The 26925-nt window shown below is 48.0% G+C and overlaps 4 protein-coding genes across 5 annotated transcripts in view; all 4 read right to left on the bottom strand.

The window, feature by feature from the left end:
• Nucleotides 1-849: 849 nt before the first annotated feature.
• On the bottom strand, nt 850-2874 carry Mzb1 (marginal zone B and B1 cell specific protein). Its single transcript, XM_027927617.3, has 4 exons — nt 2637-2874; nt 1726-1850; nt 1292-1402; nt 850-1187 (listed from the first exon to the last, which is right to left on the bottom strand). Exons 1-4 carry the CDS (start codon nt 2835-2837, stop codon nt 1031-1033), a joined length of 594 nt encoding a protein of 197 aa, XP_027783418.2. The 5' UTR covers nt 2838-2874; the 3' UTR covers nt 850-1030.
• A 584-nt stretch (nt 2875-3458) lies between these two features.
• On the bottom strand, nt 3459-8376 carry Prob1 (proline rich basic protein 1). Its single transcript, XM_027927524.2, has one exon. It carries the CDS (start codon nt 8218-8220, stop codon nt 5185-5187), a length of 3036 nt encoding a protein of 1011 aa, XP_027783325.2. The 5' UTR covers nt 8221-8376; the 3' UTR covers nt 3459-5184.
• Nucleotides 8377-10091: 1715 nt separating this feature from the next.
• Spata24 (spermatogenesis associated 24) lies at nt 10092-16008 on the bottom strand. Of its 2 annotated transcripts, none has more exons than XM_027927703.2 (6): nt 15845-16008; nt 14472-14537; nt 14124-14254; nt 13965-14035; nt 10358-10460; nt 10092-10276 (listed from the first exon to the last, which is right to left on the bottom strand). In XM_027927703.2, the coding sequence occupies exons 1-6, from the start codon at nt 15959-15961 to the stop codon at nt 10117-10119; spliced, it is 648 nt and encodes a 215-aa protein (XP_027783504.2). In that variant the 5' UTR covers nt 15962-16008; the 3' UTR covers nt 10092-10116. The 2 variants fall into 2 exon arrangements, with proteins under 2 accessions (XP_027783504.2, XP_027783505.2); XM_027927704.2 differs by having other exon boundaries at nt 10092-10246.
• Nucleotides 16009-19607: 3599 nt separating this feature from the next.
• The window catches only part of Dnajc18 (DnaJ heat shock protein family (Hsp40) member C18), a 30430-nt gene continuing 23112 nt past the window's right edge, over nt 19608-26925 (bottom strand). Inside the window, exon 8 of the mRNA XM_027927991.2 lies at nt 19608-23628. Within this exon, the coding sequence (XP_027783792.1) occupies nt 23504-23628 (125 nt within the window). The 3' untranslated portion in view covers nt 19608-23503. The remainder of the gene's footprint in view (nt 23629-26925) is intronic.

The following is a 26925-nucleotide window of genomic DNA, read 5'->3' as shown; positions in this document are numbered from 1 at the left end:
GAGGGATTAGGGAGAGAGGAAGAGAAAGAAACATCCTTTTCAGAATCAGTTGCAGCGGCAGAGCATCAAGGGCTACATTCAAAGCATAAAGTGGACCACTGTCCCACTGCTACCTGATCCCAGGTTCCCATACCCAGGTGGGGCCCAAGGCTCCTTTCTGAAGGGTAAGGCCCTTGTCCAGAATTTCTAGAGAGAGCTGTATGAGAGCCAAGATGCTGACTCAGCTAGTTCTAGGAATCCTGCCCTGGCTCAGGTGTGCACTGTGGCCCAATCACCCCAGCTGCAGCCCATGGAAGAATGCAGAGAGTAAGGGCCACTAGGCAGAGAGCAAGAAGATATATTCTGTTGTCTTTGTTTTTTGTTTATTTGGTACCAGGAATTGAACCCAGGGGTGCTTAATCTCTGAGACACATTCCCAACCCTTTTTATTTTTTGAGACAGGGTCTTAGTAAGTTGCTTAGGGCCTTACTAAAATTGCTGAGGCTGACCTCAATTTTGAGATCCTCTTGCCTCAGCCTCCAGAGACACTGGGATTATGTAGGTGTGCCACCAAGCCTGACAGGAGACTTGTTCTGGGAGCAGCACAGATTGCATGGCGCAGATGCATAGATGTGGCCACAAGGTGGCCGCCTGTGGTTTCCTTGATTTTCTTTCTCTCCTGTTGAAGCTGAGGATCGGGGCTGTCCCTGTTCCATAGGCCTTTCATAGCTACTCATATTTCCAGCCAAGCCAGCTCTCACACCTCTAGGGAGTTGTAGTGATGTCTATTTGGTCTTTTCTAGAAGGAACACCAGCAGAAATACCAATGTCTGTCTTCCCAGCCCCCAACACACCTTTTGCAGGCAGGAGTTAAGATCACTGGGTTTTATTTGAGTTCAGAGAAAGACTATGTCCCTCCCAGGCCCTAGTGCCCCAGAGTGTAGGAGGAAAGAGCAGCAGCACCTCTCTGCCCTCTGGCAGCCTGCAGAAAGAACAGGAAAGGTCCAGAGGCGGTCCCAGCTTCTCTTTAAGGGATAGGAGTAGTGATGGACTAGAGCTCTTTCCTTGTGGCTGTCTCCTTGTCCAAACAGGCCCCCTGGGAGCCCCCACACAGCAGTGCCTCCAGAGCTCCTCGGCCTTGTTGGTGGGCTTTGTAGATCTGGTCTTCTCCAAACTCTCCCAGGTAGTGAAAGCATGTTTCAGAGAGCCTACGGGAGCCCAGTAGGAGACTTGGACTCTGCCCAGCCCACAAGGAAGTCGTGGGCAGACCAAGGCTCCCATAGCCCCACCCCATCCCCCACCCCATCATCACCTGACGGGCCAGGGGCCTCCTGTGATCATCACACTGATGCTTGGCTCTGTCCCCTTGCTAAGACCTGGGCCAGTGAGATGTTTCACCTGGTTCACTTCTTGGATACCATAGCTGGTGAGCAGGAAGGGGAAGGATATACCATTGGTGGGAGCCAGACCAGGAAGAAAGACCTGTTTCCATAACAGGCTGGGCACTTGGGCATTTGAGCTGAGAGGGAAAGACCCTGGCTCAAGGTTGCACAGAGACTTTCTGTTGGCCATTTTGTCTCGAACTTGCTCCCAGCTCTATAGCCCAGGGTTCATGGTACCCAGCCCCCTCCCTCAAGCCAGGCCAGAGCCCCCAAGGAATATGGGTGTGGTGGGAGTGGAAGAGGGATCTGCACCCACCAGCCCTGCTCCTGAAGGAGGGAGGCAGGGGCCGAATTGACAACTCACTCCTGCCAGTTCTGGGAGCAACTTCGGTCCAGGATGTCTGTGTATATGGACTCACTCAGCCCCTGTGTCCCCCTGGAGTCTGGATGATGAAGCTTGGCCTCTGCCTTTGCCAGATGTTGCCACATCTAGAACATGGAGAGGCTAGGAGCCAGGGGGTTGGCTGTAGGTCAGTGGTGGGGAGGAGGGGAACACAAGTCTCTGGGGATGATGTGGCAAGGGAGCGGTTCAAGCAGGAAGCACCTGTGAAGCAGGCTTCAGGACTTATCCCCCAGGTCCCCAAAACTGGGACTGGGCCAATGGAGGCAGCATCCACTCCCCTGAGATGGAAGTTTAGGCCCAGGCACTGTCCCTGCCATTTGGGCACATCTACCCAATAGCACATGCCATTTTAAACCATAAGAATGAGGAAAGCAGAAAGAAACACACACACGTACTCCTAAGCCATGTATATAAGCATGCGCATGCGTGCGTGTGCACACACACACACACACACACACAGAGGCATGTTAGTATGCTCAACGAGGCAAGTGTGCACTGAGACACACATATTTGTACATGTATCCACTCAACATATGTACCCCACATATACATATAAAAGGCACCCTGTGGATTTGGGGAAGGAGTCAGACCTGAGGGTGGGTCTGAAAGGGAGTCTAAGAAAATGAGTAATTCCCTCGCTAAACAGTATCTCAGGATACTGTGGGGGCGTCCCAGATCGTCTGCTTTCTGTTGGGCACGCGGATGAGTAAACTGAGGTTCAGGTGAGGTGGGGGTTGCAATCTTTTGGAAGGCTGGGTCTGGGCTTGATGCCTGGTGGTGGAGGTTGAGGATTAAAGGCCAGTGGTGGAATCTGAGGTAGATAGAGGGGTCTGGGTAGGGACAGGGGGAACTGCTGGAGGGGAAGGACTCACCTGATAGGACACGGCCCTGCAAGCATCACAGCGCAGGTGAGCAGGCATGTGGGCTGAGTACTTCTCCTCCTCATCAAGCTGTGGGGCAGTGGCTGAGAGCCAGGCCTTTTCTCCAAGGCCCCTGGGGGTAGCCCAGGTTCCTAACAGCAGCAGTAGTGGCAGTGACAGTCTCATGGCCTCCTGAGTGAGCTCACTGAGCATGCACTGTGGTTGGGGTGCAGATGTACATGCTCATGGGTGCAGTGGAAACTGCTTCTGTCCCAAACCAATGGGGAACTGACACCTCACCCCTCCCCCAGGGCCCTAGAGATGCCACGTGTGCTCTTCCTCCAGCAGGACCCTGGCAACTCAGCTCCATTTCATAGTCAGGGAAAAATGAGGCAAATAGAGGGGCTGTGTCTGTGCAAGGACACGTAGGGGTTGGCTGCAACCTCACGCTGGGATCTGGTCAAGTGGCAGGCACTTGCATGAGGAAGTAGTTGATTACTGTCATCTTTATTCTTTAACATGAAAGCTCATAGAGAAGTGACAAATCCTCCAGCTAGAGAGGCCATGTTGAGATTGGAATCCAAGCCTGATTGACTTCCAAAGTCCACTGGCCCCTCAGCCACTGAGATGAATGTGGCCATAAGGGTGGTTGCCAACTTAGGTTTCCCTTCCTGGGAGGCAAGTTCATCCAGGCAGGGAGGTCAGAGTGTGTAAAGGCATATGTCCTTCTATAACCCTGGGTTCCCCTCAACCTAGGGCAGACCTAGGCACGAAAGGACATTGTGGAAGGTCTTAAGAGGCCCAAGCAGGAAATTAGGCACCTTACACCAATCATCATTTCAGCCACCATGGCTCATGGTCAGCTATTTATTGCACAACAGGATGAGGCAAGGTGCCCAGAGGTGGGCTGGGACCCAAGGTTTTCCATACCATCAGGACCCATGTCCTTGGCCAAGAGCTGTCCAGGTTATTCTGACTCAAAGTTCACCTAGTCAGCTTCCAGTCCAGGGCAAGGGACGGGAACACAAGGAACATGGGCCCCAAGGTCGGTAACAAGGAAGGCATTGATTCCCATCTCTGACACTGTTTCTAATGGGAACTGTTTTTCCCAAACACATCACTTCACACCCCAGTCATTTCAGGCTCCGGAACCACACACAGACCCCAGGCATACACACACACACCCCCCTCCAGCTCCTTCAGCCTCCTCAGAGGCTCTTAGAATCTCTCAGAAGCTCCTAGAATCTCAGGACAGTTGGAGCACAGGTTCTGGGTCCTGTCCTTTCCTGTGCTATGACCATCCCGCTCCTCTCTGGGCACTGTTATCACATGTGTGATAAAAACTGAGAATTTTGTCCTCTCCAGTCTACTTCACACAGGGCCCACCCCTCCTACTGCCAGCCCAAACCCACCTTCCAGCCACTCAGAGGGGTCAAAGCCTCCCCTGGAAGCCAACAGCCCAATTTCCTCCTCTTGTAAGTTTTTTATTTTTATTTTTTCTGTGTTGGGGATGGAACCTAGGGGCACTTAACCTTTAGCACTCACCTACATCCCCAGCCCTTTTAAAAAATTTTATTTATTTATTTTTGTGGTGCTGGGTATTGAACCCAAGACCTCATGCATGTGAGGCAAGCACTCTACCAACTGAGCTATATCCCCAGCCCCCAAATTTATTTATTTTGAGACAGTGTCTCACTAATTTGCTGAGGCTGGTCTTGAACTTTTGCATCCAGCTTTGTAAATCCTTGGTGATTTATTTTACCTGTTCTTAACTGAGTGGAAATGGCTGATGCCTGCACTCCTAAGATGAGCCAGCTCAGCTCCCAGGGCTCTGAGAACCAGAGACTGGAGTTGAGGGGAGGAAGGAAAAGCTAGGCTTCCCAATGAGGGCCACAGCCACCTGGACCTACCTCACTCTAGCCTTTTCACCCCCAATTCCAGGCTGACTCCCCATACTCCCCCCCCACATTGCTTGCTCACTCCACCTCCACCTGCTGCCTGCACAGCTCCCTTTCTTAGTTCCAACTTGGCCTGGGGCTGTGCTAGCCACTTTCCCCTACGACCTCCCAGACCAAAGCTCAGCTACTTTTCCAAAAAACAGACTTGATGACTAGAGTCCTTCCTCTTCATCTGAACAGTGCTCACTGGCCTGCTCCACATCAACTAGGCCCATTTTCAGGAGAGGACAGACAGCTCACCACCTCTGGAGACCACCCTGTTCCTGCACATCCCATTCCCACTGCCCTTTGGGAACAGCCCCTCAGGCTGGTTTCCTCCCATTCCTTGCCAACATAAACACATACACAAACACGCCACACTCTGGGAATGCGGTGGGAAAGGGATATACATTTTTGTTGGGGTAGGAAGAAGCCAGCTACCTCCTGAACTCCAGCTCCATCAACCGGGGGTCTCACATACCTTCTTTGAAAATGACTTCTGGCCTGAAGACTGGCTGGAACAGACCAAAAAAGGTGATGGAAGGAAAGGTCAGGGAATTGGAAGCCAGAAACTCTAGACCATTTAGGGGGCCTCAACTCCATGTGGATCAGGCCCTAAGGCCTCACAACGGGAACACAGAGCCCTTGCTAGGCTGGGTGGGATGATCCGAGCGGGCAGGTGGGGCACAGAGGAGCAGAGATGGAGCGGGACTGGGAGTCCCGCTCACGGGGAGGTAGTACATCCCGTCCAGGGGTCCTGCCTCAGAGGCCCAGGGCAGCTGGGAGCTGCTGAGGGCAGGCAGGCCCGAGGATGGCGGGAGTGAGAGGCCAGGAATAGACCCATAGGCAGGCGGGTAGAGGCCAGGCCCCAGGGATAGCGGGGTGTAGATGTGGCTGGGCTGCCTGGGGGATGAGTGCGGTAGCAGCACCTCCACATACTGCCCGCTCTCGGGGTCGAAGAGCAGCCGCAGCCTCGGCTGCCGCGGCGCCTCCACAAAGTAGTAGCGGCCAGTCTCTGGGTCCACTAGGACCTTCCCCGGGTGCGTGGCTCCCAGAGGCCTGAGCATTGCCTGGGAGAGGCCTTGAGGGGACCGGTCCGTGGGAGGTGCAGAAGCAGCGCGGGGCTGGGGCCGAGCTGTCATGCTGGCCAACGCCTGGGACTCCCGCAGAGCGGGGGAAGCTGCGGATTCGGAGGTCGCAGCAGGGGCCTCTAGTTTGGGTGCAATCCCAGGGCTCGAGTTAGGGCATGCCTGAGGGGAGCCGGGGCAGGATAGTCGCGTCACTGAGGGTCCTAAAGAGGACCGCTGGGGTGAGCTGCGAGCGCCGCCTAGGGGGCTGGTCCGACCCTCGCCGTCGGGAACCAGGCGCAGTGTTTTGGCGTCCGGATTCTCTCCGCCCGGACTGTGGACTAGGACTCTCGAGATCCTCTCTGGCCGCCCGCCTAAGGCCAAAGCACCAGGCAAGCGGATTTCAGTGCGCGCGAAGGGTTTGGCTGTGCTGTTCTCTGCCCTCCGCCGCAAGACCCCGTTGGGCTGCGAGGCGTCCCGTGGGACTGTGTCGTGGGATGGCTCAGGGGACTCGTAGGGGTGCTGCACGACCGGCAGAAAATCCTTGAGAAAAACGGAAGTGTAGTGAGCTGGTGCGGGGGACCCCAGCACCTGATGCTCTGGCGTCTTTGATGCATCGCCCTCCTCCCCGCTAGAATCCGAAGGAGGCCCAGGTAGCCCTGAGCTTGGGCTTCCGGATGGGAAGCTTGGAGCGTACGTGGTCTTAACTATCTTGCGCACATCTCGCGGCCGCGGAACAGCCACGCGTGAGCGTCCAGAGGCCACTTCAGAGTACAAAGCTTCTGGGCGCACATCAGCGTCCAGGGTCCTCACGACGTGACTGCTCAGGGGCGGCTCAGGGGCCTCTGTCTTTGGCGATGGCTCGGTGCTTGTGAGGACAAGATTCGGATTCTCTCGCGTGGGGGTGCTCTGCACCTCCGTAAGTTCTGGAGTCCCGGGTGCGGCTGGTGTAGGCGGTGCCAACTCCTCAGCTACACCATTCATAGCTTCCCGCGTAAACGCTGTCGACGAGCCCTGGACCATGGGACCCCCTGTCCCTTGGGGTGATGGGCTCCGCGTTCCAACAGCACGATCTTCCGCCTCCCAAGGGAACAAGGCCAACGAAGACCGGCTTGTACCCGGCCCTACAGCCTCTCCTACTGCTGGTTGCGGAGCGTCCCACAGGGAAGGAACTTCGGGGGGTGAGCTCCTTACTCCAGGAGCACCCTGATTCCAGTGGGAAAGAGTTGGAGGGGAAGGGGTCCTCCTGCTGGAAGTTTCCTCCACAGAGGGATTCTGATTTTCCCAAGCAGACGATGCTTCAGGGAAAGACGGGCTACTCACCCTCCGTTCAGTCTGATCCCGTGGGGACGGGCAGTGAGGACCCCGCTCGGCCCCATTTGGAGCCTGCCACAATGGAGAAGGGCTCCTTGGCCTCACAGACCTACTCGGAATTTCCGAGGGGTCCCTAGACTTAAAAGGTGGACTATGTGCCCTAAGAAAGGTTCGATTCGGGGTCTCTCGTGGGAACCGAGTCTTGGGTTCCTGGTTTCGTGCCTCCTGGATCTTTTCCTCCGATTGCAGGAAGATACTGGAACTAACAGGACCCAAAGGCTCGGTGCCGGGCATGGGCTTGTCGCGCCGAATCGCGCGCTCGCGTAGGCTGGGCCAAGGCCGCGGGGCTCTCGCCCGGACCAGATTATCTTGATCTCGAAGTAGCCGAGACTTAGCCTCTTCCAGGACCACGTGGGTGCTGCCGGACGTTTCCCGAGTCTCAGGTTCTGGCCGCTCAGTGGGCCGAAAGGTGGTGCTGCTTGGCTCCGGGGCAGTGGGACCCATTTTTCTGGCCAATGCTGTCTGCACTAGGCCTGCAGCAGCCTGCAGGCGTCCCATTGACTCGTCTAGGGAGCCAGTGCGCAGGAACAGTGGGGGGCGCGGCGCGCCAGCTGTTCTCGAGGGACTTGGGGGCCGGGGGCGAAGCTCGATCTGACGCTTCGGCACGGTCCTGGGCCTGCTTGGAGCGGTGTGCTCCTCCTCCAGCGCCACCTCCACACACTCGAACTGCGCTGAGGCCACAGGACTTGGCCCACCGGGCCGCAGCTCCAGATAGGTGGCCCAGCGGGAGCCACCGTCCGGGGACTGGGGCTGCAGTTGCATAGGGGAGGATGACGCTGGCTCCGGCAGCGACGGTTTGCTTAAAGCCGGCGCCATGAGCTCTTGCACCTCGCAGTCCTCGGAATCTGAGCTGCTGAACAGAGGCCTGGCGCTGAAGATGACTTCCATCTCCCCCGACGGCAGCATGCGCAGCTGGGGCTGGGGTGGTGGCGGGCCGAAGCCCGGACCTCGAGGGAAACCCGAGCCGCACCAGATCTGCTGGCTGCTATTCTGGGAGCTGACAGACAGGCGAGGCTGCGTATCCACCCCCCGCCTAGGTACCACGCAGGGCCAATTCTCCTGGCCTTCAGCGTCCGGCCCAAAGTCCGGGGGCTCTGGAGAATCCGGAGCTGTGTGGTAGGAGCCAGATGAACCTGAGGAATCCTGGCGACGCGCGGGGGCCGCGGGCATCCACCTCGGGAGCCCAGGCAGCTCTTGCGGGACGAGTGCGGTCAGCATGGTGGGCCGGACACCGCGCACTACCTCTCTCGCAGTGCCTCTGCTGGTGGCGCCGGTACTGTCCCCGCCCCGCCGGAGGATGCGATGGGGTCAAAGCGCCTTAAAGCGGCCGCGTCCACTCGCAAGTCAGCGGCGTTGGCAGCAGGAGAGAAGTGAGCCTCAAGCCCCCAAGGCAAACCTCCCCCTTTCTCCAAGACTCCGGTGTAGGACTCCAAGGTTTGGACTGACAGGTGAGAGGAAGGCAGGCCCACCTTTGGCGCAGGCAGCTAGATCGAACTTCACCTAATACAAGTGAGGGAACCTGGGCTACTCAAGTAGGGGCTAGCCTGAGGTCAAGCCTGTGGTGTGCAGCGCGTGTGCTATTCAAGTTGAACAGGAAATCAGACCATCAGGCCAGAGAACTCAGGTCTTGCTATTGCCACCTCCCCTCAGTCCCAAGCTTCTAGATTTTGCAAGGCAAGACCCCTCCCCCACCCTCTCATGGCTTGCCCTGTCAGAGTTCATGAATTTCCTCCACCACACTCATCCTGCCCCAACAACCTTCCATAGTGTGGAGCATCATGAGAGGCCTCCCCCAGCTCCAACAAAAGTTGTGCTGGGGCCTCAAGATGGTTCTGATCACCGCAAGACAGACTGCCCTTAGTGAGGCTTTGGAAGGGGCTGAAGTGGACGGCTTTACTTTTTATAAACTGCCTTAGTGCCCAGAAGATGCCCTGGATATGCCCTTGGGAAACTCGTGTGGTCCCCTCTAAAGCCCCCAGGCAAAAAAAAAGCCCTGTGTGCCCTCACAGGCCCTCATTCCAACCCCCACAACCTTTGGTCCTGCCCTAGGGGCAGGTATTGGTGGGGGAGCTGCCACCACCTGTCATTGTCTTATGACAATGGGCACCATTTGCCCTTCAATTCTGGCTTCAAGGTCTTGCTATGACTCAGGCCCCAGCTGGCCCTGGATCAAGAACTCTGGCCTGTATATTCACCCTCACATTGACCCAGAAGAGGCTATACTTGACAAATCTGACTCAGCCTCATGGGTGCCCTGCCTGGGTATCCCCTTGTTCACCAAGAGCACACTCAGTGATGGCTTCTGAAAGGATATATCCTGTCCTTTGTATTGAGCCCTACCTGTGCAACTTGGGCAAGTGGCTGCTCCTTCCCAGATGATTTCTCACATTAAAAAAAGATACAGGTCAGTGATACAGCACTTGCCTAGCATGTGTGAGGCCCTGCGCTCAATCCCCAGTATTTAAAATGAAAAAGATACAGCATTGTGGTTTTCCCGCATCCATTTGTGAAGACTGATGAGCTTCTGTTTGGGGGAGGTAGAAGAGGATACAACTGTGATTCACAGGTATAATATTCTTGTTAGGCGATAGCAACTGGTTTCTCAGATCTGTTGGGGGTCCTGGAACCTGCTGTCTTTGAAGTCTCTGGTCAGGGCTTCTCATGCACAAACAGAGATATATTTAAGGAGTACTGAGAGTGGGGTGAGATGTTGAGATAGATATATATATATATATGGATTAAATACCAAAAGTAAGGGATGGTGCCAACTAGCAAAGACCCAGCTCCCCTCTTAGCTATAACCCTGACTCCCTTGGACCCCACCCCCACCCTGCTTTCAGGAGTTGGAGGATTGAGGAACATCCCCTCACAAGCCCAGAAGTAGCCTGGCAGGTGGTGGTTCAATGCATGTCCCCCAAGCAATTCCTGTTGACTACAGGTCATCAAGGACCAGGAGACAGACGGACAGAAGTGACTGTTGCCTCTTCCCTTGCCCCTTTCTTGGAGGTCAGACCTGGGGTGACTGGACCCACCAGAATGGGAAGGGAAGGGTTGAGGATCCCCCAGAGCAGACAAGGCAGAGGTTGGGCAAAGAACAGGTAGGTGACCACCATTTTATTTTTCCCTGAGACGTTGGTGCCTTCGGGCCTGACGCATTCCTGAAGTTTTCTTATGCTTCTGGTCCAGCACCTGGGCCATGTAGTTCTCCTGCTGCTTCTGGATCCGGAAGTCAGACATGTGATTCCTGCAACGGAGCCAGCTGGCTGGTCGTGGGCTGCAGACAGCCCAGGGTAGGGGCCAGAGGTCAGGCTCCCCACTTCCATCAACAACCCCCAGCCTGGCCCAGGCCCCTCACCTGAATATCTGTTTCTGCTGGCAGATTACTTGCTGCAACTCCTTAATCTCATTTTCTTTGCCATTAAGTATATCTTCTTGCTTTATAATGTGAGACTCAATTTCTGTGGGGGAGAGAGGCAGGGAGGAGGAGTGGTTCCCATCCCAAGAGCCCCTTCATGAGCTAAGTCCCTCATGGGACTTTTAGAACTTGGTTCCCCCCACCCAGGACCTCTCTGGGAACAACTGCTAATACCTTAGTAGGAATGAGTTTATTATGGAGTTTTGGGAAGAAGGACAATGTCTGATGAGTGTGTTAGTGTCTTCACAACTCTATTCTGGACCTCACCAGGCTGAGGCAGATGAAGGCCCTTGGAGAAATGATCCTAAAGGCAGGAGGATGAATGACTCCTGTCCTCATTCCTGCAGATATTTACAGATGTCACCTCCTTGGTGAGACCCTCCCTAAGACTAAAAATTATAATCATTTCTAATACTACCTATCCCCGTTTCCCGCTGCATTTTCCTCCTTAAGCATCTATCACACCATAAATTTCATTCTTTCTCTCTCTAGTATATAAGGTCCACAAGGACAGGGACTTTTAAGTTATTCACTGCTTTATCCTTAAGGCTCACAACAGTTAACAGCATGTAGTGGGTACATACTAAGTATATTTATGAAATGAATGAACAGGACATCCCCTGGGGGGCTAGGACTTAGAAACCTCATCTTGATCAGCCATTTCCATCCAACTGACTCACTAAGGATTAGAGAAGCCGCTTAGTAGGGGTCCTATCCCTAGTACCCCCCCCCCCCAAAAAAAAAGTCTTCCCCAACTTCCCAAGTAGGGTACCCACCAAGAGGGCTGACTAGATGCCCAGCACTGTGCTGGGGCTTCAGGGGTAATGGGAGAAGGTGGAATCCCTACCGGCATGAGACAGATCCTGAAAGGAACGTTAAGACCCAGAAGCTGAGGGCTGGTATACAGCTCAGTGGTGGAGCACTTGCCTTGCATGCATGAGGCCTTGGCTTATACCCCCAGCACCGCAGGAGGAAAAAAAAGGGGGGTCAGAAACTGATTAGAGAACAGGACAAGGCTACATTCCAATAATGCTCATATTGATGAGGCAATGTTACCATTTGGGCCAGTTATCTCCCTTTTCAGATGTGTTTCTTCCGTAAATTGGGGACAGAGATAGTTTCTTTTCTATAGTGGGGTGGAGAAGACTCCAAAAATTTGTGTTTTGGGTCAAAATCCAAGGAGCTACAGGGACCTGGGGGTGCTTTATTCATGTAATTGCCCTTCATGGAGCCCTGGGAAATTTGGATTTACACAGGAAAAAATCCCACTGATTTTAGATGTCAGACAGAATTAACTAGCACCCAGCTCTGACAATACAGAAATGCTGACACATGTAGGTTTTCAGGAGAGAAGATCTGGTACCAAGTGAAGGTACAGCATGGAAAGGAGGAAAAGAGACAGGCGGAGGGAGAGAATGAAAATGAGCTCACTGGGTGACGGGACCAGGACTACCGAATCTCCCTCCCAAGGTCAACCAGCTCCAGATTAATTGCTTATTAAGTTCTTTTGGGAACAAAGATTAAAAATTTGTGTGACTCTTAAAATAAAAATCTGTAGTATCCAAATGAGAATGGTTAGAAAATCCCTTTGATAAGAATAAAGAGCTATGTTAAGTGTAAAAATCAAACTGAAACTTCACTTGGGGAAGTGGTGGGGATGGGAGTGGGTCAGGGTAAGATTCACATCAGATTGAGTTAGGCAAGGTGTTATTTTTACCCACATTCTGGGGGCAGGCAGCCAGGCCCTGTCCCTATGATACATGAGTAAATACTGAGTTAATCCATGGCCTGGGATGATCTTAGTTGGAAGGAAATGCCTCAGAGGAAAGATGTCTCTGGAAGTAGTGGGGGAGAACCCCAGGTTCCTTTGGAGGAAGAAGGGGAGATGCCCAGAGTGAGAGAAAAGTACGAGGGGAACTTTAACCTCGGTATAAAGGCAGAGACTACTTGTTGGGGCCAGGAGGGTGCCAATGCTCAAACATCACTGAGGCCTTTCAGCCTGCTTGACTAGATCAAAATGGCAGCCTTCTGGCATTTCCCAGTAAGGATTCTCACCAGTAGGGACAGAGGTTAGAGCCGTGTGTGTGAGGGGACACCATGACCCTCTTTGGGGCTCGGACTGATTTCTGGCCTATTTGAGATCTCCCTACAGATGTTGCATATGGAATTTGTATCCATTTCTTAAGCTAGGTAAGGGTAGCTCAGCATTCCAGGAAAAAAAGGTTCCTGAGGACACTGGGTGGCTGACTTTGAAAGTCCCCTCAACTCGCATCAGCTGAGCCAGCAAGTGGCTGTAAGTATGTATGTAGAGCAGAGTTGAAAATGGTGGCCCAGACATATTGTCATTTTAAAAATCTTTAAATTATTTGCAAATACTAAAAAAATCAGAAAAGCTTTCATTAAAACTTGGTTTCAGGGCTGGAGTTGTGGGTCAGTGGTAGAGCACTTGCTTAGCATGTGTAAAGCACTGCATAGAAATAAATGAATAAAATAAAGGTCCATAAGCAACTAAAAAACAAACAAAAAAACCCCCTTGGTTTCAGCCAAGTGTGGTGCACAGGCCTGTAATCCCAGCTACTCAGTGAGACCTAGTCTCAAAATAAAAAATATAAAGGGCTTGGTGTGTGGCTCCATGGTTAAGCACACCTGGGTTAAAAAAAAAACAAAAAAAAAAACCTTGGTACCAAAAAAAACCCCTACAAAACTTGGTTTCAGCTGGGCATGGCAGCGCAAGCCTATTAATCCCAGTGACTTGGGAGGCTGAGGCAGGAGGATCACAAGTTCAAAGCCAGCCTCAGCAACTTAGCAAGGCCCTAAGTAATTCAGTGAGACGCTGTCTCAAAATTAAAAAAAATATATATAGATAAAAGGCTGGGGATGTGGCTTAGTGGCAAAGCACCCCTGGGTTCAATCCCTGGTACCAATAAAACAAAACTTGGTTTCTAGCTTTTTGTTGTTTTTGTTCTTGGTACTAAGGCTTGAATCCAGGGGCACTTTATCATTGGGTTACATCCCAGCCCTTTTTTTATTTTAAGAAAGGGTCTTGAGGCTGGAGTTGTGGCTCAGTGGTAGAGCACTTGCCTGGCATGTGTGAGGCCCTGGGTTTGCTCCTCAGCTCTCCATGTCACGACAATCCTATTTCTCTCTATTGAGTGTCTGACTCTGAGACTATCAGTCAGCTCTTCAATAGGACTGTTCTTGCCCTGTTGTTCTTGTAGAAGGGTTATGAGTAAAGTACACTATTTCTAAAACTTACCAAAGTGGGAAAACAAAAAGTGGACTAAGAAGGTTGTATGTTTCAAGAAAAGTGGGAGCGAGCCCATTCTTTTATGGCCAAGAAGAATATTGTACACCAACTGTTTCCCTCATTTCCGTGGCCTGCCTGGTACCTGAAGGCCTTTTCGAAAGTATGGCCCGCCTGGGCATGCCTGTATCCTCATCCGGGAACAGAAGTTGGGGTGCAACCCTGTTTTTGACACAGGCGCTGGGCTGTTAGGAAAGAGCCCGTGTATGATAGCGTGGTGGGGAGTACGAACCTCCCGCCTACCATTGCACTTGGTGATGAGCTGGTCCTTCTTGCTGGACTCCTGCAAGACTCTACTCTTGACATTGGAGAGCCTTTGTAGGGAGGATAAGACAAGATGGTGAGCAGGACAGCAGGCAATGGGACCCCCACCCTCCAGAGCCCATCCTGAGGCCCACTCACGCTTTTTCAAAGGCCAGCTTCTCTTTCTCCAGCTGCTTGGACAATACTTCTACCTCACCAAGGGCAAACTGCAATTTCTCCTCTTCCTTGGCCAGGAGGACCTTGGTCTTAGCATGGGCAGCTTTCTCTTCCTGCAGGAGCAGCAGCAGTCACCTTAATACCTCAAGCCACTTTGGGTCTCCTAGGCTCCATTAAGCAGCTCCCATTCTCAGATGGGCACACAGAAGTAAGGGTATAGAAAGATTCTTGCCTTAATATGGGGGATGGAGGCTCTCAAAAGCCAATACTCTGCCCAACCACAGGGATCTTGGGAAATGGAGATTAGGAGCCTGCAGAGGGATTACTCACCACCAGCTTCTTCTCCACTGCCTGGAACTCTTCTTTACTGACAAAATTTTCGTCCTGGAGAATCATCTGCAACAGAGCCTGGCTCAGGGAGGGGTACACAGAGTATCCTCTAGGACCAGGACAAAGGATGGATAATGGGATGATGCCCAGGGCACCTAGGATGAGGCAGGTCCTTGGAAGGGATAATCAATTCCACACATTCACTGAATTCCATCTATAAGTCCTGCCCTCTGGGCTGGAGTTGTGGCTCAGTGGTAGAGCACTTGCCCAGCACGCGTGAGGCACTAGGTTCTATTCTCAGCACCCATATAAATAAATGAATAAAATAAAGGTCCATCAACATCTAAAAAAAAAAAAAGTCCTGCCCTCAAGGAGGGACATTCCACAGATGTGTTTAATGCCAGTGATGGGAAAGCACAAGGCGGTGTGGTGCCCATAGGGGCTTCTGATCCAGCTTGGGGAAGGGTTAGATTTGCTTTTGAAGAGGTGACATGAGTTCTGAGATCTGATTGCTAAATAAGATAGAAGAGACATAGAGAAAAGTGTTCCAGATGGTTGGAACATACAAGCCAAGGCCAGCTGCCAAGAAAAAGATATGGGTACCTTCAGGGAATGGAAGGTAATTCAGTACCTAGAGCTGCATACATTTTGTTGAAATAGGGTATTAGGGTAGCCAAGGGAGCATGTCGCTTCTTCCTCCCACATCCAACTTCCCAGAAGGAAAGAAGTTGTCTAAGAATCATTAGAGTGAGAAACAGATGTGAATCCAGTTTTATTTCTGAGATGGAGATACATCTGAACATTCTTACCAAGATAGAAAAACAAAACCAGAAAAACTATGAACTCCAGCTGTCTAGCATTGGAAGTAATCTGTGGCTCCAATTAGCATCTATGCATCTATTAGCTGGAATTTGAGAAGGCAAAAGCAAAGGGACATATAGGCTGGGCTGGAGGTTCTTGAGTTAACGTGATCAAGGGCCAAATCTGTGCTTACTGCACTCATTATGGCAATGTACTTGACACATAATAGAAGAGATGATACAGTGTTTTCTGCGTGCAAGTGAGGGCACTGGGAAATCAGTGAAGTCGTCTCCACTAAAAATAGAGAAACTGAAGCTCAGTGACTATTACTATGCCCTGCAGCAATAACGCAGAGTACTCAATTTAAATTTAAATTCCTTGGTAAATATTCTGGAAGGTCCCACGCCCTTTTGGCTCCACCCCTTCCAGCCAAGTCCCATTCGGTCTCTGCCTTCCCAAAGACGCCTTTAGTAGCGTCCTAGCCACGCCCCTTGCATCGAAACAGGGTCTGGCCCCGCCCCCGCCAGTGAGGCGTCCAGTCCAGCCTCTACCAGAGTTCTTCCGCTGCGTACCACATTCCTCAGCTGGTGGATTAGTTCCTCCTGAGATTCAATCACGTCCCGCAGTTGATCGAAGGCGAGACACACAGATCCTGACCCCCCCTGCGACCACCCGAGGGGCGTCGCCATCTTTCGCCCCCGCCAGCTCGTTGGAAATGGCTGCCGCCAGGCGCCTTACTACGGCGCCCACCAATGAGAATGCGACGCCACAAAGCACCCTGGCAACAGGGGGTGGGGACTTCCTCTGTTAGCAGGGGTGGGTCCCGCCTCTTAAAGGAGCCGCATGGGATAGGGGAATCCTATCAACTCTCTCTCTCTCTCTCTTTTTTTTTTAAAGAATATTTTTAGTTTAATGTTTTAAAGAACATAGTTTTTAGAATATTTTAAATTCCTTTATTTAATGTTTATTTTTATGTGGTGGTGAGGATTGAACCCAGTGCCTCACACATGCTAGGCAAGCTCTCTACCACTAAGCTACAAACCTGGCCCCCCAACAATTCTTGAGAATTTAAGTTTACAGGAAATTTGCTTATCTAGTGTATATATGTGTATATGTATATGTACACATATATACACAAGATATACATATGTATACATATATACACTAGATAAGAAAATTATACATATATAATTATCATTATTTACAAATACCTTTATTTTGTTTATTTATTTTTATGTGGTGCTGAGGATTGAACCCAGTGCTTCAACCAATAAGCCACAACCCCAGCCCCTCTATTATATCTTCTACTTCTCAATCAGTCCTGAGGACAGGCAGGCCCTACTTCCTTTAAGTGTCAATGAGTGGGCAGCACTCAAACACCAACCCTGAGCCTTCTTCCAGGTCCTATTATACTACAAAAAGGGGAAGCAACAGTCAGTTTAGGCACCCTTGTGTGTTTTGCTTCACAGATTTCTTTTCCCTACCCTAATCTCCAAATTTCCCCTGTAGTATGAGCCTCCTGGAGCACACATAGTACTTAGGTCACCCTGGTTGGGGCCCACCACAGACTCGTACTTTATAAGTCAAAAGCACTCAGATTTTTGGCCAACCAAGGCTCAGTGAGACTCAGGATAACATGACGTCACAAATAGCCTGTGATCCTGCCCCAGGAAAAGTTTGTCATTCTAATTGATATTCAGGTTATCTATTGTTTTATAATAAACTACTCCCAATTTTTTGTAAATCACTTAAAAATAATTTTGCTGGGGCTGGGGATGTGTCTCAAATGGTAGTGCGCTCACCTAGCATGCGTGAGGCACTGGGTTCGATCCTCAGCACCACATAAAAATAAAATAAAGATATTGTGTCCACCTAAAATTAAAAAAAATATTTTAAAAAAATAAAATAAATCATTTTGCTAAGCTGGGCACAGTGGGACCTGCCTGTAATCCCAGCAATTTGGGAGGCTAAGGCAGGAGGATTCCAAGTTCAAGGACAATCTAGGCAAATTAGTAAAAACTTATCTCAAAATAAAATTTTTAAAAAGGGCTGTGGATGTAGCTCAGAGGCAGAATGCTCCTGGGCCCGATCCTCACTACCCCAAAATTTATAGTACTAATACTAATTTTGTTCATGAATCTGCATTGTGGGGAGAGTTCAAGGATGCGAGCTGACACTGTATGAAACATGTCAGCTGACACTGTTTCATACAGTGTCAGCTGGAATGGTTTAACTGGGGTCAGAAGTGCCACTTCTAAGATGGTTCACTCTTATGACTGGCATGTTGGGTCTCAGCTAGAACTGAGGACCAAGGTCTTGGTTCTCTTCATGGACTGCCTTAACTTTCTCATAGCATAGTAGTTGAGCTAAAGAGAAAGCATCCAAATTGACAGAAAACAGAAAGTGCCAGTGTCTTAATGAGGCAAGCACTCTACCAACTGAGCTATATCCCCAGAACCCTCTGCTGTACTCTTTTAGTCAAGGAGTCATGGAATCAGATTTGAAGGGACACCCTCACCCCCCCACCCCCATCAATGGGAGTAGCAACAAAGAATTAGGCTGCTCCATCACAGATGGTATGTTACTCCCTTAAAGGGTGATCTCGCATAAGACCAAATTGGAGCTCAGTCTAGTGAAGGAGTCAGAAAATACTTAAGTAAAACACTCACACAAATTCCAAATGATGCCATCGTTCAAATGAATATTATACCTAAGACAAGTGCTAAGAAAGAAAGGAATGAGAGGAATTTCAAGGGAGATTTAGCCCTGTCTGTGGAAGGAAAAGCATCTGTAAGGAAGTGATTTTCTTGCTTAAATCTACAAAGATAACCAGCAGGTATTTAGAAAAGGAGGTAGGGACAGGTAAGTAGAAAAGGATTCTAGAAAGAGAGAACAGTATACACAAAATCTCTGAGGCAAAAGGTGTTGGCAGAGGATAGAAAGTAAAAGATTATTATGTTAGAAAACTAAAAAATCTCTAGGACAGTGAGTAGAAGCCAGGAATTTGGCAGAGCTTTGCCAAACCATGGCGGGCTATTCTGAAGACTGACAATTTTCATCCCAGAGGCATAGGAAAGCTACTTGAAATGTTTTATTTATTTTCTGGCACAGCAGATTGAACCCATGGGCACTTTACCATGAGCTACACTGCGAGCCCTTTTTATTTTTTGAGACAGGGTCTTGCTAAATTGCTGAGGTTGGCCTTGAGTTTAGGAACTTCCTGCCTCAGTTGGGATTATAGGCATGCGTCACCTCACCCAACTGGGATCTCAGATTTTTGCTGTCAGCTGTTCCTTGGGTCTCTTCTGCATGGCTTTTCTATGTAGTTGAATAGCAGTCTCAGGGTAGTTGGATTCATATGGTGACTGGCATCCCTCAAAGTGCAAAAATGGAAACTGCCAGTTTTGCCACATTCTATGGGTTGAAGATCAACAACCAACTCAGATTTAGAATGGGGACTACACAAGGGCATGAAGATATGTGGTCTATTGGAGAACACCAAATTCAGTGACCACACAGAATCCCTCTTGGGATTCTGACTTTTGTACTTGGATAGAGAGTGATGCTGTTCATGGGAATGGAAGCCCTAGGTGTGGCTTCCATGCTCCTACATTTAAAAAAATTCACCTCTGTAGGAAGAAGAGTGATTTTGTTGCAAGTCTCTCTTGAGTTGAAACTCTGAGTCTCTCTGAGGAGTTGCTTTCACTGATCCTTCAGATTGGGTTAAGTCCCTGTTATGGATTCCTTGCTCCCTTAGGTCTTCCCTTTGACATTATTCCACTGAGGAGCATTGTCTAAAGTCTGGCTTCCTTGCTAAATGTTCACTTCAAGAGTTTTGGACCTAGGTCTCACTTGTTCCCTGACCCCTATCCCAAAAATGCAGATCAAATATCACATAGCAGGTTCTCAAACTTTGCTGAATTGAATCTCATGTCCATTTTTTTTTAAACTGAAAGATATCATGACAATTTGGGCTTATGTAAATACCATGTATTGTATTTTTAAATCGACTTTCCTAAACATGGTGCATTGGGAAGAAGCCAACAAGGAACTTGGACTACACCTGATTTTTCTGATGCTCAATCTTGTCTTCATCTGTAGATTGACTATGATATGCTGCAGCTGCTGTTATCTGATAGAAAATATGGACTCCATGATGTCATAGATACTATCTACTGTTGTAAACACAAATAATTCCACCCCTGGATGATGTAAGACTGAAGCAGAGGACAACAGCTTCTGTAGCCTGAAATACTGTAAGGAAGTCAAGCATGTGCGCAAGTGCCCAAGGATACCACGGGCAGAGGGTAAAATAATAAAGGGGGAAAAAAGCCATTCTTTTTACATAAAATCATTTAATGTTTTCTTTGTTAAAATACACTCAATCTAGATGCAGTAGATCAGGTGAACAGAGTGTTCAGGATTTGAACTCCACCAGGAGCTGATTTCATCTTGTCCTCCCTGACTCTGGTCACAGAACATTCACATCTATAAATCTGCGTACTGAATATGATGCAAATGATGTAATCAGTACCTAACACATGGTATATAATTACGTAGTGGCCACTGCACAAGGTATCAACAATGCAGCCTCAAAATATACGATGTATAGTAACTTGTCTATCTCCAAAAATAATTAAGACACTAAGCTGACACCTTAATTAGTCCAAAATAAATGCAAATTGCTAACTCCTGTGAGGAGCAGTGCATGCAGAGACTTGGTTGTGTGGCCAGTTGTTAACAGAAAGCTTCTGGAATTCCAACATGCTTCCTCACAGTGTTCTGAGTGTGAGGATAAAAATAAGGAGTACATAGCTTGGCCAGGCTGCTGAATCTCATGTTCTGATGAGGTCTGGAGTTCACTGTAATTTCTAATGGTTTCCAGAGAGCGCAGCAATGTTCTTTTTGGTACTGGGGATTGAACCCAGGAGCATTCTGCCTCTGTGCTATATCCACAGCCCTTTTTAAATTTTATTTTTTTGATACAAGGTTTCATTAAGTTGCTGAGGCTGGCCTTGAACTTGTGATCCTCCTGTCTCAGCTTCCCAAGTTACAGGGATTACAGGCATATACCACTGCACTCAGTGCAACATTATTTTCTTACTCTTAAGCCATGAGGCCTGTTAAGGAAGCTTAAAAGTTTTCTGGGTTTGAGCAGATGAACTCCAGGTCTACTGACCTGGGTACATGGGTTCCTTCAAGCTGCAAGTTTCTTTGTGAGAAGGATTTTCATTCTTCCCTCCTTAGTTCTGATCAAGCAGTGCAGGAGAGCATCTTCACTTGAATGAGAGCTTATTTCTATGTGAGCTTCAAGCCCTCTTTCTTAGCCTCACTCCCAACACCAGGGTCCAATCTGTAGTAGCCCTCCAACAAGTAGTCTTGAGCTGTGTGCCAAGTTCCAACAATGAGAATAGCCTTCCCTAAAGAGTTTATATACCAGTAAAAATCTTCCAAAGGATTTAGGCAAGAAGGAAAATCTTATTTTACCACCATGCAGGCAACCCATCTACAATACAGCCAAGGATATTTGTTTAACATTATTCTTGATAGTACCAAATAGATTAAATTATCCGTCAACCAAAAGCAAATATGGTTCCCTTGAGAAAAACCAGATGTGGGTATTGTGGTCCAGTAGTAACAAATAAAACAATACTACTATAGCATCACATTTAATTAATCACTACCATGAAATCCATAAAATGTTTGACAACACTATTTGTGGATATCTTCTAGGGCAGGGTCTTTTGCCTTTTAACCTATCACTGTTTCCACTGTGTTTTTTTTTTTTTTTTTTTTTTTTCTTTTTTTGCAGTACTGGAGATTGAACCGAGGGCCTCATGCATGCTAGACAAGCACTCTACTACTGAGCTATATACCCCCAGCCCTTTTTATTTTGAGCCAGGATCTCACTAAATTGTCAAAGCTGGCCTTGAATTTACAATCTGCCTGCTTCCCAAGGGACTGGGATTACAGGTGTGTACCACCATACTCAGCTATGGCTCATTTTCTGGCAGAGGTGGAGGCTGGAGAGTGGCTGGGATTATAGGTGTGCACAATTGTGACCAGATATGGTTCACTTTCTAGCAGAGGTTGAGGAGAGCTTTGATTTTTTTGTGTGTAAGAGCTTTCCATAAGACTGTTTGACTCATGGAAACAATTTTATAGTGTAAATTCTCTGTCACTCAGAGGTCAGGAAGACCCAACAAAACCCAGAATAGACCTAGCTGGGCAGCAAAATCTGGCTATATCCAGAACTGTTTCTCCTTCCTATAACTGAACATTTGTCACTACCAGTCACCAGCCCTCCCCCTGCCTTTTTTCTGGCACCTTGGATTGAACCCAGGGACACTTTACCACTGAACCACATCCCCAGTCCTTTTTATGTTTTATTTTGAGACAGGGACTTGCTAAGTTGCTCAGGGCCTCCTTAAATTGCTGAGGCTAGCTTTGAACTTGCAATCCTACTGTCTCAGCCTCCTAAGACTCTGGGATTACAGTTGTATGCTACCATACCAGGCCCAAAGCCCCCATTCTTTACCTAAGAACTCATCTCCTGTCCTTATGGAATGTGCACATATGAACAGTGCTAGACATCGGAATGGAGAAACTTTACTTTGGAACTCAGACTTAATGTAGACCCTCCTTTCAATAGGAACTCTTCTTCCAAACCCAGAGAAGAATGTAGACTATGGTCATCTTCCTGGTCCTTTCAATTTCAGAGGCTCATAATAATCTGGGCAGCGCATTCCAAGTCGCTCCCTTCCACAGGAAAAGCGTAGAACCACATAGTCTAGGCAGCGACTTATTTCTTCCTTGTCACCAGAGGGAAGGGCTGCCTGCCTTTAAGGAAACTCTTACTTTGTATACAGAATTTATTCATGTGGTCCTGCTTTTAATGAACAACAGGAATGCAGGACTGCCATAAAAAGAACAGAGGAGTGGGTTGTGGGCAACAGAGGCATCCTTGGGAAAGATGCTGCTTTGCCAGTCTGGCTTGAATCACCTGAGAAATGAGGATGAGCTCTCACATTTTCCACTGATAATTCGCCTACCAACCAGTTCTACCACTGCCAGTTGTATAACCAAGGTCAACCATCCTCTCTGGTCAAGGTTCTCATTCATAAAAACAGAGATAATACACCTACTTCACAGAGTTGTGAGGAAGCTTCACTAAAAAAAATACATGTGAGAGCCTGTGTTTTATAGCAGGCACTCAATAAATGTTGAATGAATGAAAACCATTTTATACCACAAACTCGAGGGTAAAACAAAATGACTGCTGGGCCAATGCTAGCCCCTAATGGACACAGAGGCAATCTTCCCCTTCCGTCTCTAGGCATGAGCCATAGCCTGGCTGGAATGCCTCCTCTTAGGTCTGATCACTGTTCCTCTGTGGGGTGTAGGGACTTGGCTCAAAAACGATGATACCAAATGATGATACCAAGGGGAAATGACAAAAAGAACATTCTCTAGTTCTGTGATATACTTGAGAATGTGCGCTGAGGAGCTGAAACTTTGTCTTGCATTTTATCTTCTCCCTCAGTCCTTGCTTCCTGCTGCTGAGTTGTCAGTGGAACTGTATCACAGCTCAACAGTTTCTAATTTCTGGCCCCTCTATGGGAGGGAGGAGTAAGGAAAATAAAAGAACCTCGAATCAGTCAGTTTGCTAATGCCCCTGACTGAACAGAGACTAGGATAACAAATAACTATTGGTTAAATAGTTTAAATGTCTCCATATTCCCCTTAGAAAATGGAAAGTTGAACAGGAACAAGTTCCGAAGGCTGAATCTTAGGGGAGATGATGACTCTAATGCAAGGAGAGGTATAATTTTTCAGACATTGTAAGTAATATAAAGCTGCTTTGGATAAGTCCAGGGGTACCTAGGTATTGAAAATTCACTGAAGAAGGGAAGGGAAAAAATGTAGATCTTCTTTGGGATGCCCTTAACTACATTTACAGAGGCAGGGGTTGGCCTGGCGCAAGGGGGCTCAGTGAAACACTTTGCCATTCATGTCACTTAGGAATGTTCCTGTCCTGGGAGCCACTCCCTGGGAAGGAATCTGTGATGACAAGTCTGGCTCCATGCTCAAGTTCTTAATTCTGCTCAGTAAACAAAGTTAGTAAATTGTAAAATGTTTGCCATTTCCTAATTTTGTATTATAAAATGGAATTAGGAACATAAATAGTAACAAGTAACAAAACCCCAACCCTGCCCTGGACCATCATTCTCTCAACCACCTCTGCGGAGGCCAATAAGTTTGGAAAGTTTTTCACAGTTTTCAAGTTTGAGTGACTCTGCTTTCTGTTTCAATCGTTCATCTCTGTATAATCCTGCTAAATTTGTCAACTCCGATTCTGAAAGATAAAAAAAAAAAAAAAAATAACAAAATCATCAAGAGTTGAGCTTGTTTCATTTCAACATTTCTAGAATCAAAGTGCCATTTATTTATTTATTTATTTTGGGTACCAGGGATTGAACTCAGGGGCACTCAACCACTGAGCCACATCCTTAGTCCTATTTTGTATTTTATTTAGAGACAGGGTCTCAGCTGAGTTACTTGCAGCCCACTTTTGCTGAGGCTGGCTTTGAACTTGAGATACTCTTGCCTTGCCTCCTAAGCTGCTGGGATTACAGGCATGCGCCACCATGCCCACCCAAAGTGCCTTTTATTTTAATGCTTTTCTTTTCCTTTAAATTTAAGCAACAGTTCTTCCTGTAAGCTGCCTGAGGTGATCTGTGAAAATGATTCCCTACTCTGTTGACCCGAAAAACCCCACAAAATGATGTAAATCAAGAGGTTCTCAAGTTCAGTTTAAGAACACCCATGAAACTGCATAGGCCATCAGGGACATGCATAGGTGAAAAGATACCAAGTACCTGAAAGATGTCACATTTTTTGGGGGGGATTGAACAGGGACAGGGGATTGTACAGGGGATTGAACTCAGGGACACTTGACCACTGAGCCACATCCCCAGCCCTATTTTTTAGTTTAAGCCTAAAAAGCACCTTCAGACAGGGTCTCACTGAGTTGCTTAGTGCCTCACTTTTGCTGAGGCTGGCTTTGAACTTGTGATTCTTCTGTTTCAGCCTCCCGAAGCAAAGATGTTACTTTAAAGAAATAATGTGTGCCATTCTGGAATTATAATGGTAGAATTGGGAGGTATGCCAAGCCAAAGAGTGGAGCTGGTCATAGGGTTGGTAGCCCAAAAAGAATGCTGAATTTTTGCTGCTCATGCTTAAAAATGCAGAGAGTAATGAACTTAAGGGTTTAGACAGAGATTCTCTGATCACTGAACATACCCAAATGAACAAAGCACCAAGATGCGCTGCTGTATTTACAGAGCTCATGGTCAGATAAACCATGCCACATTGAGATGATTCTCACTGAAAAGGAACAAACTGTTCCTAAACCAGAAAAGGAGGTTGCACAGAAGGAAAAGATATCCCAAAAGAAACTGAACAAACAGAAACTCATGGCACGAGAATAAATTCAGCATAAAATAAATGCAAATAAAAGTAAAAAAATAAATAAATAAACTTAAGCAACGTTTACTCATTTATTCAAGAAACATGTTCTAGCACTAGACCAGGTGCTGAGGATTAAAGGACACCTGTGATCCTGCTGTCCTACAGTATCTGTGCTCTATTATAAAAGCACTGGATGTAGTTCTTATCTATAAAACATTTGGCACCAGACTTAGGAAAGATGCATGTGTGCAGTAAGAGGAGACTGTCACCACCTTCCCACCAATGGTATTCAGATGGCAGTTGGAGAGACTGAAGTCCAATGGCCTGTTCCTGTCATTTGAAACAAAGACAGCTGCTTCATTCTTTCTCTGGCCTTGATGGATCATAACTCACATGACACAGGGCCTATCTCTGTTGGGAAGTGTCTACAGAAGGCCAGGCTGCTAGTGGCTTTCTTTACTGCCTCTCTCTCTCTCTACATGTGGGGTCCCCAACTTAAAGGCCAAAGGCAACTGGGCTCTTTTTTTTAAATATTTATTTTATAGTTATGTGGTGCTGAGGATCGAACCCAGTGCCTCACGTATGCTAGGTGAGCCCAACTGGGCTCTTTTAAAAGTGAAATCATAGTGTCCAACTAGCTCAGTCAGTAGAGAATGAGACTCTTAAAATGAAATCATCTGGATCTGGTGACCTTTGTCTCCTTGGCTAAATGAATTTCATTTTCTCTTCATGATAGAGAAGGTCATTCTATTTTTAACTAGAATATAATCTCTGCTGTATTCCCTGACCCTATGGTGGTTTGGCTCTATTGACTTTTTATTCTTTTGTGAGGTTTCAGAAATATTCTAATTGAGGAAGACCTAAAAAGCATCTTCAGAGGTATGCCCAACAGGACACATTAATAGGAGGGCATGCCTGGATGGCGTATGGCTTCATAGAGCCTCCTACAGCAGGCAGCTACTTCATATTTAAAGGACCACACTTGTGAAAATACTATCTTAATCATTTTAAAATATGTCTAATCATTCTTAATCATCTTGGTGACAGATTTTGCTTTTCTTGGGGGAACAAGAGGCACCTGTCTGATTAATCAGCAAACTGCCTGGAAACAGGAATTAATATTTAGCCAGGAGAAACAATGGCCATTGCTTTCTGAATAAGTTTCTATCAAAACAAAGCACTTGCTGGTATTTCTGTTCACAATAATTCTATTTGCACCGCATAGGACTCAAAGTGCGATTAAGTGCAGGACTCCAGGGTGAGGGATGGATATGCGTGAAAACCCTCCCTCTACAATGGAGCTGCAGAGCCTGGGCTCTAGCCCAGCAGTGACTTGGCAAGCAGCGAGTCCCCTAGGCTCTAGGACAATGTGCTCTCACCCCGTGGGGAGGGTGCCTGCAGCGCCAGCAAGCTAGAGCTTGCCTTGGCAGAGTCAGCCTTGCAGGTGATGGTGCTTCATAGAGGATCATGTGCGGCACCCAAATGAAAAATCCTCTGTTCCTGTGTCCTGCCCAGAACTCAGCATGTTTCTCCAGCTTCTCTGTCATGTGGGAAACCTAATCAGGAATCTTCCATGAAATCAGTCTATGCTTTTGGTCCTTCAGAATCACAGTTACACCAGTATATGGAATAGATTCTGTGGTTTTGCTTTTCATGGAGAGTTATTTCCTTAGGTTTTTTGGTTACTGGCCTTTTTAAAATGCCTCATTCCCTGAATTTTCATTCCAGAAAACACTAAAGGCTACTGATTCCTCATATTTTCCACATTGGAGAACACTGTTAACAAGCTGATGAAAGATAACTGCACATGTGTGAAAGCTTTTCTCAAAACATCACATTCTTTTCATAAAACTGTTGAAATTGGGTCAGGGACCCCTGCTCCAAAGTGATGACCTGGCATAAGGTCAGCATTTCAAGGAGTGGTGTCCCACACCCTCTCTACCACACTCTTGAGAAACCTCTCCAAACTATAGGTGAATACCTTCACTCTTATATGTGCAAAGGGTCAACTCAAAGAATGTTATTTTGATGAATTTTGTTAAATTCAGTAACTTTTAAGTAGCTGAAAAAAATCTTTGGGAGGGGAGGATCAAGAGAACATCTTTTCTTAACAAAATGTTCCTCTTTGCCCCTAATGCCAGTATAACAGATGGACAGAGCACTGAGCCTTGAAGGTAAACTG

Source organism: Marmota flaviventris, chromosome 5 (assembly GCF_047511675.1).
Source record: "Marmota flaviventris isolate mMarFla1 chromosome 5, mMarFla1.hap1, whole genome shotgun sequence".
Taxonomy (NCBI): domain Eukaryota; kingdom Metazoa; phylum Chordata; class Mammalia; order Rodentia; family Sciuridae; genus Marmota; species Marmota flaviventris.
Note: the sequence above shows the minus strand (reverse complement) of the source record. Positions and strands in the feature narration are given on the sequence as shown.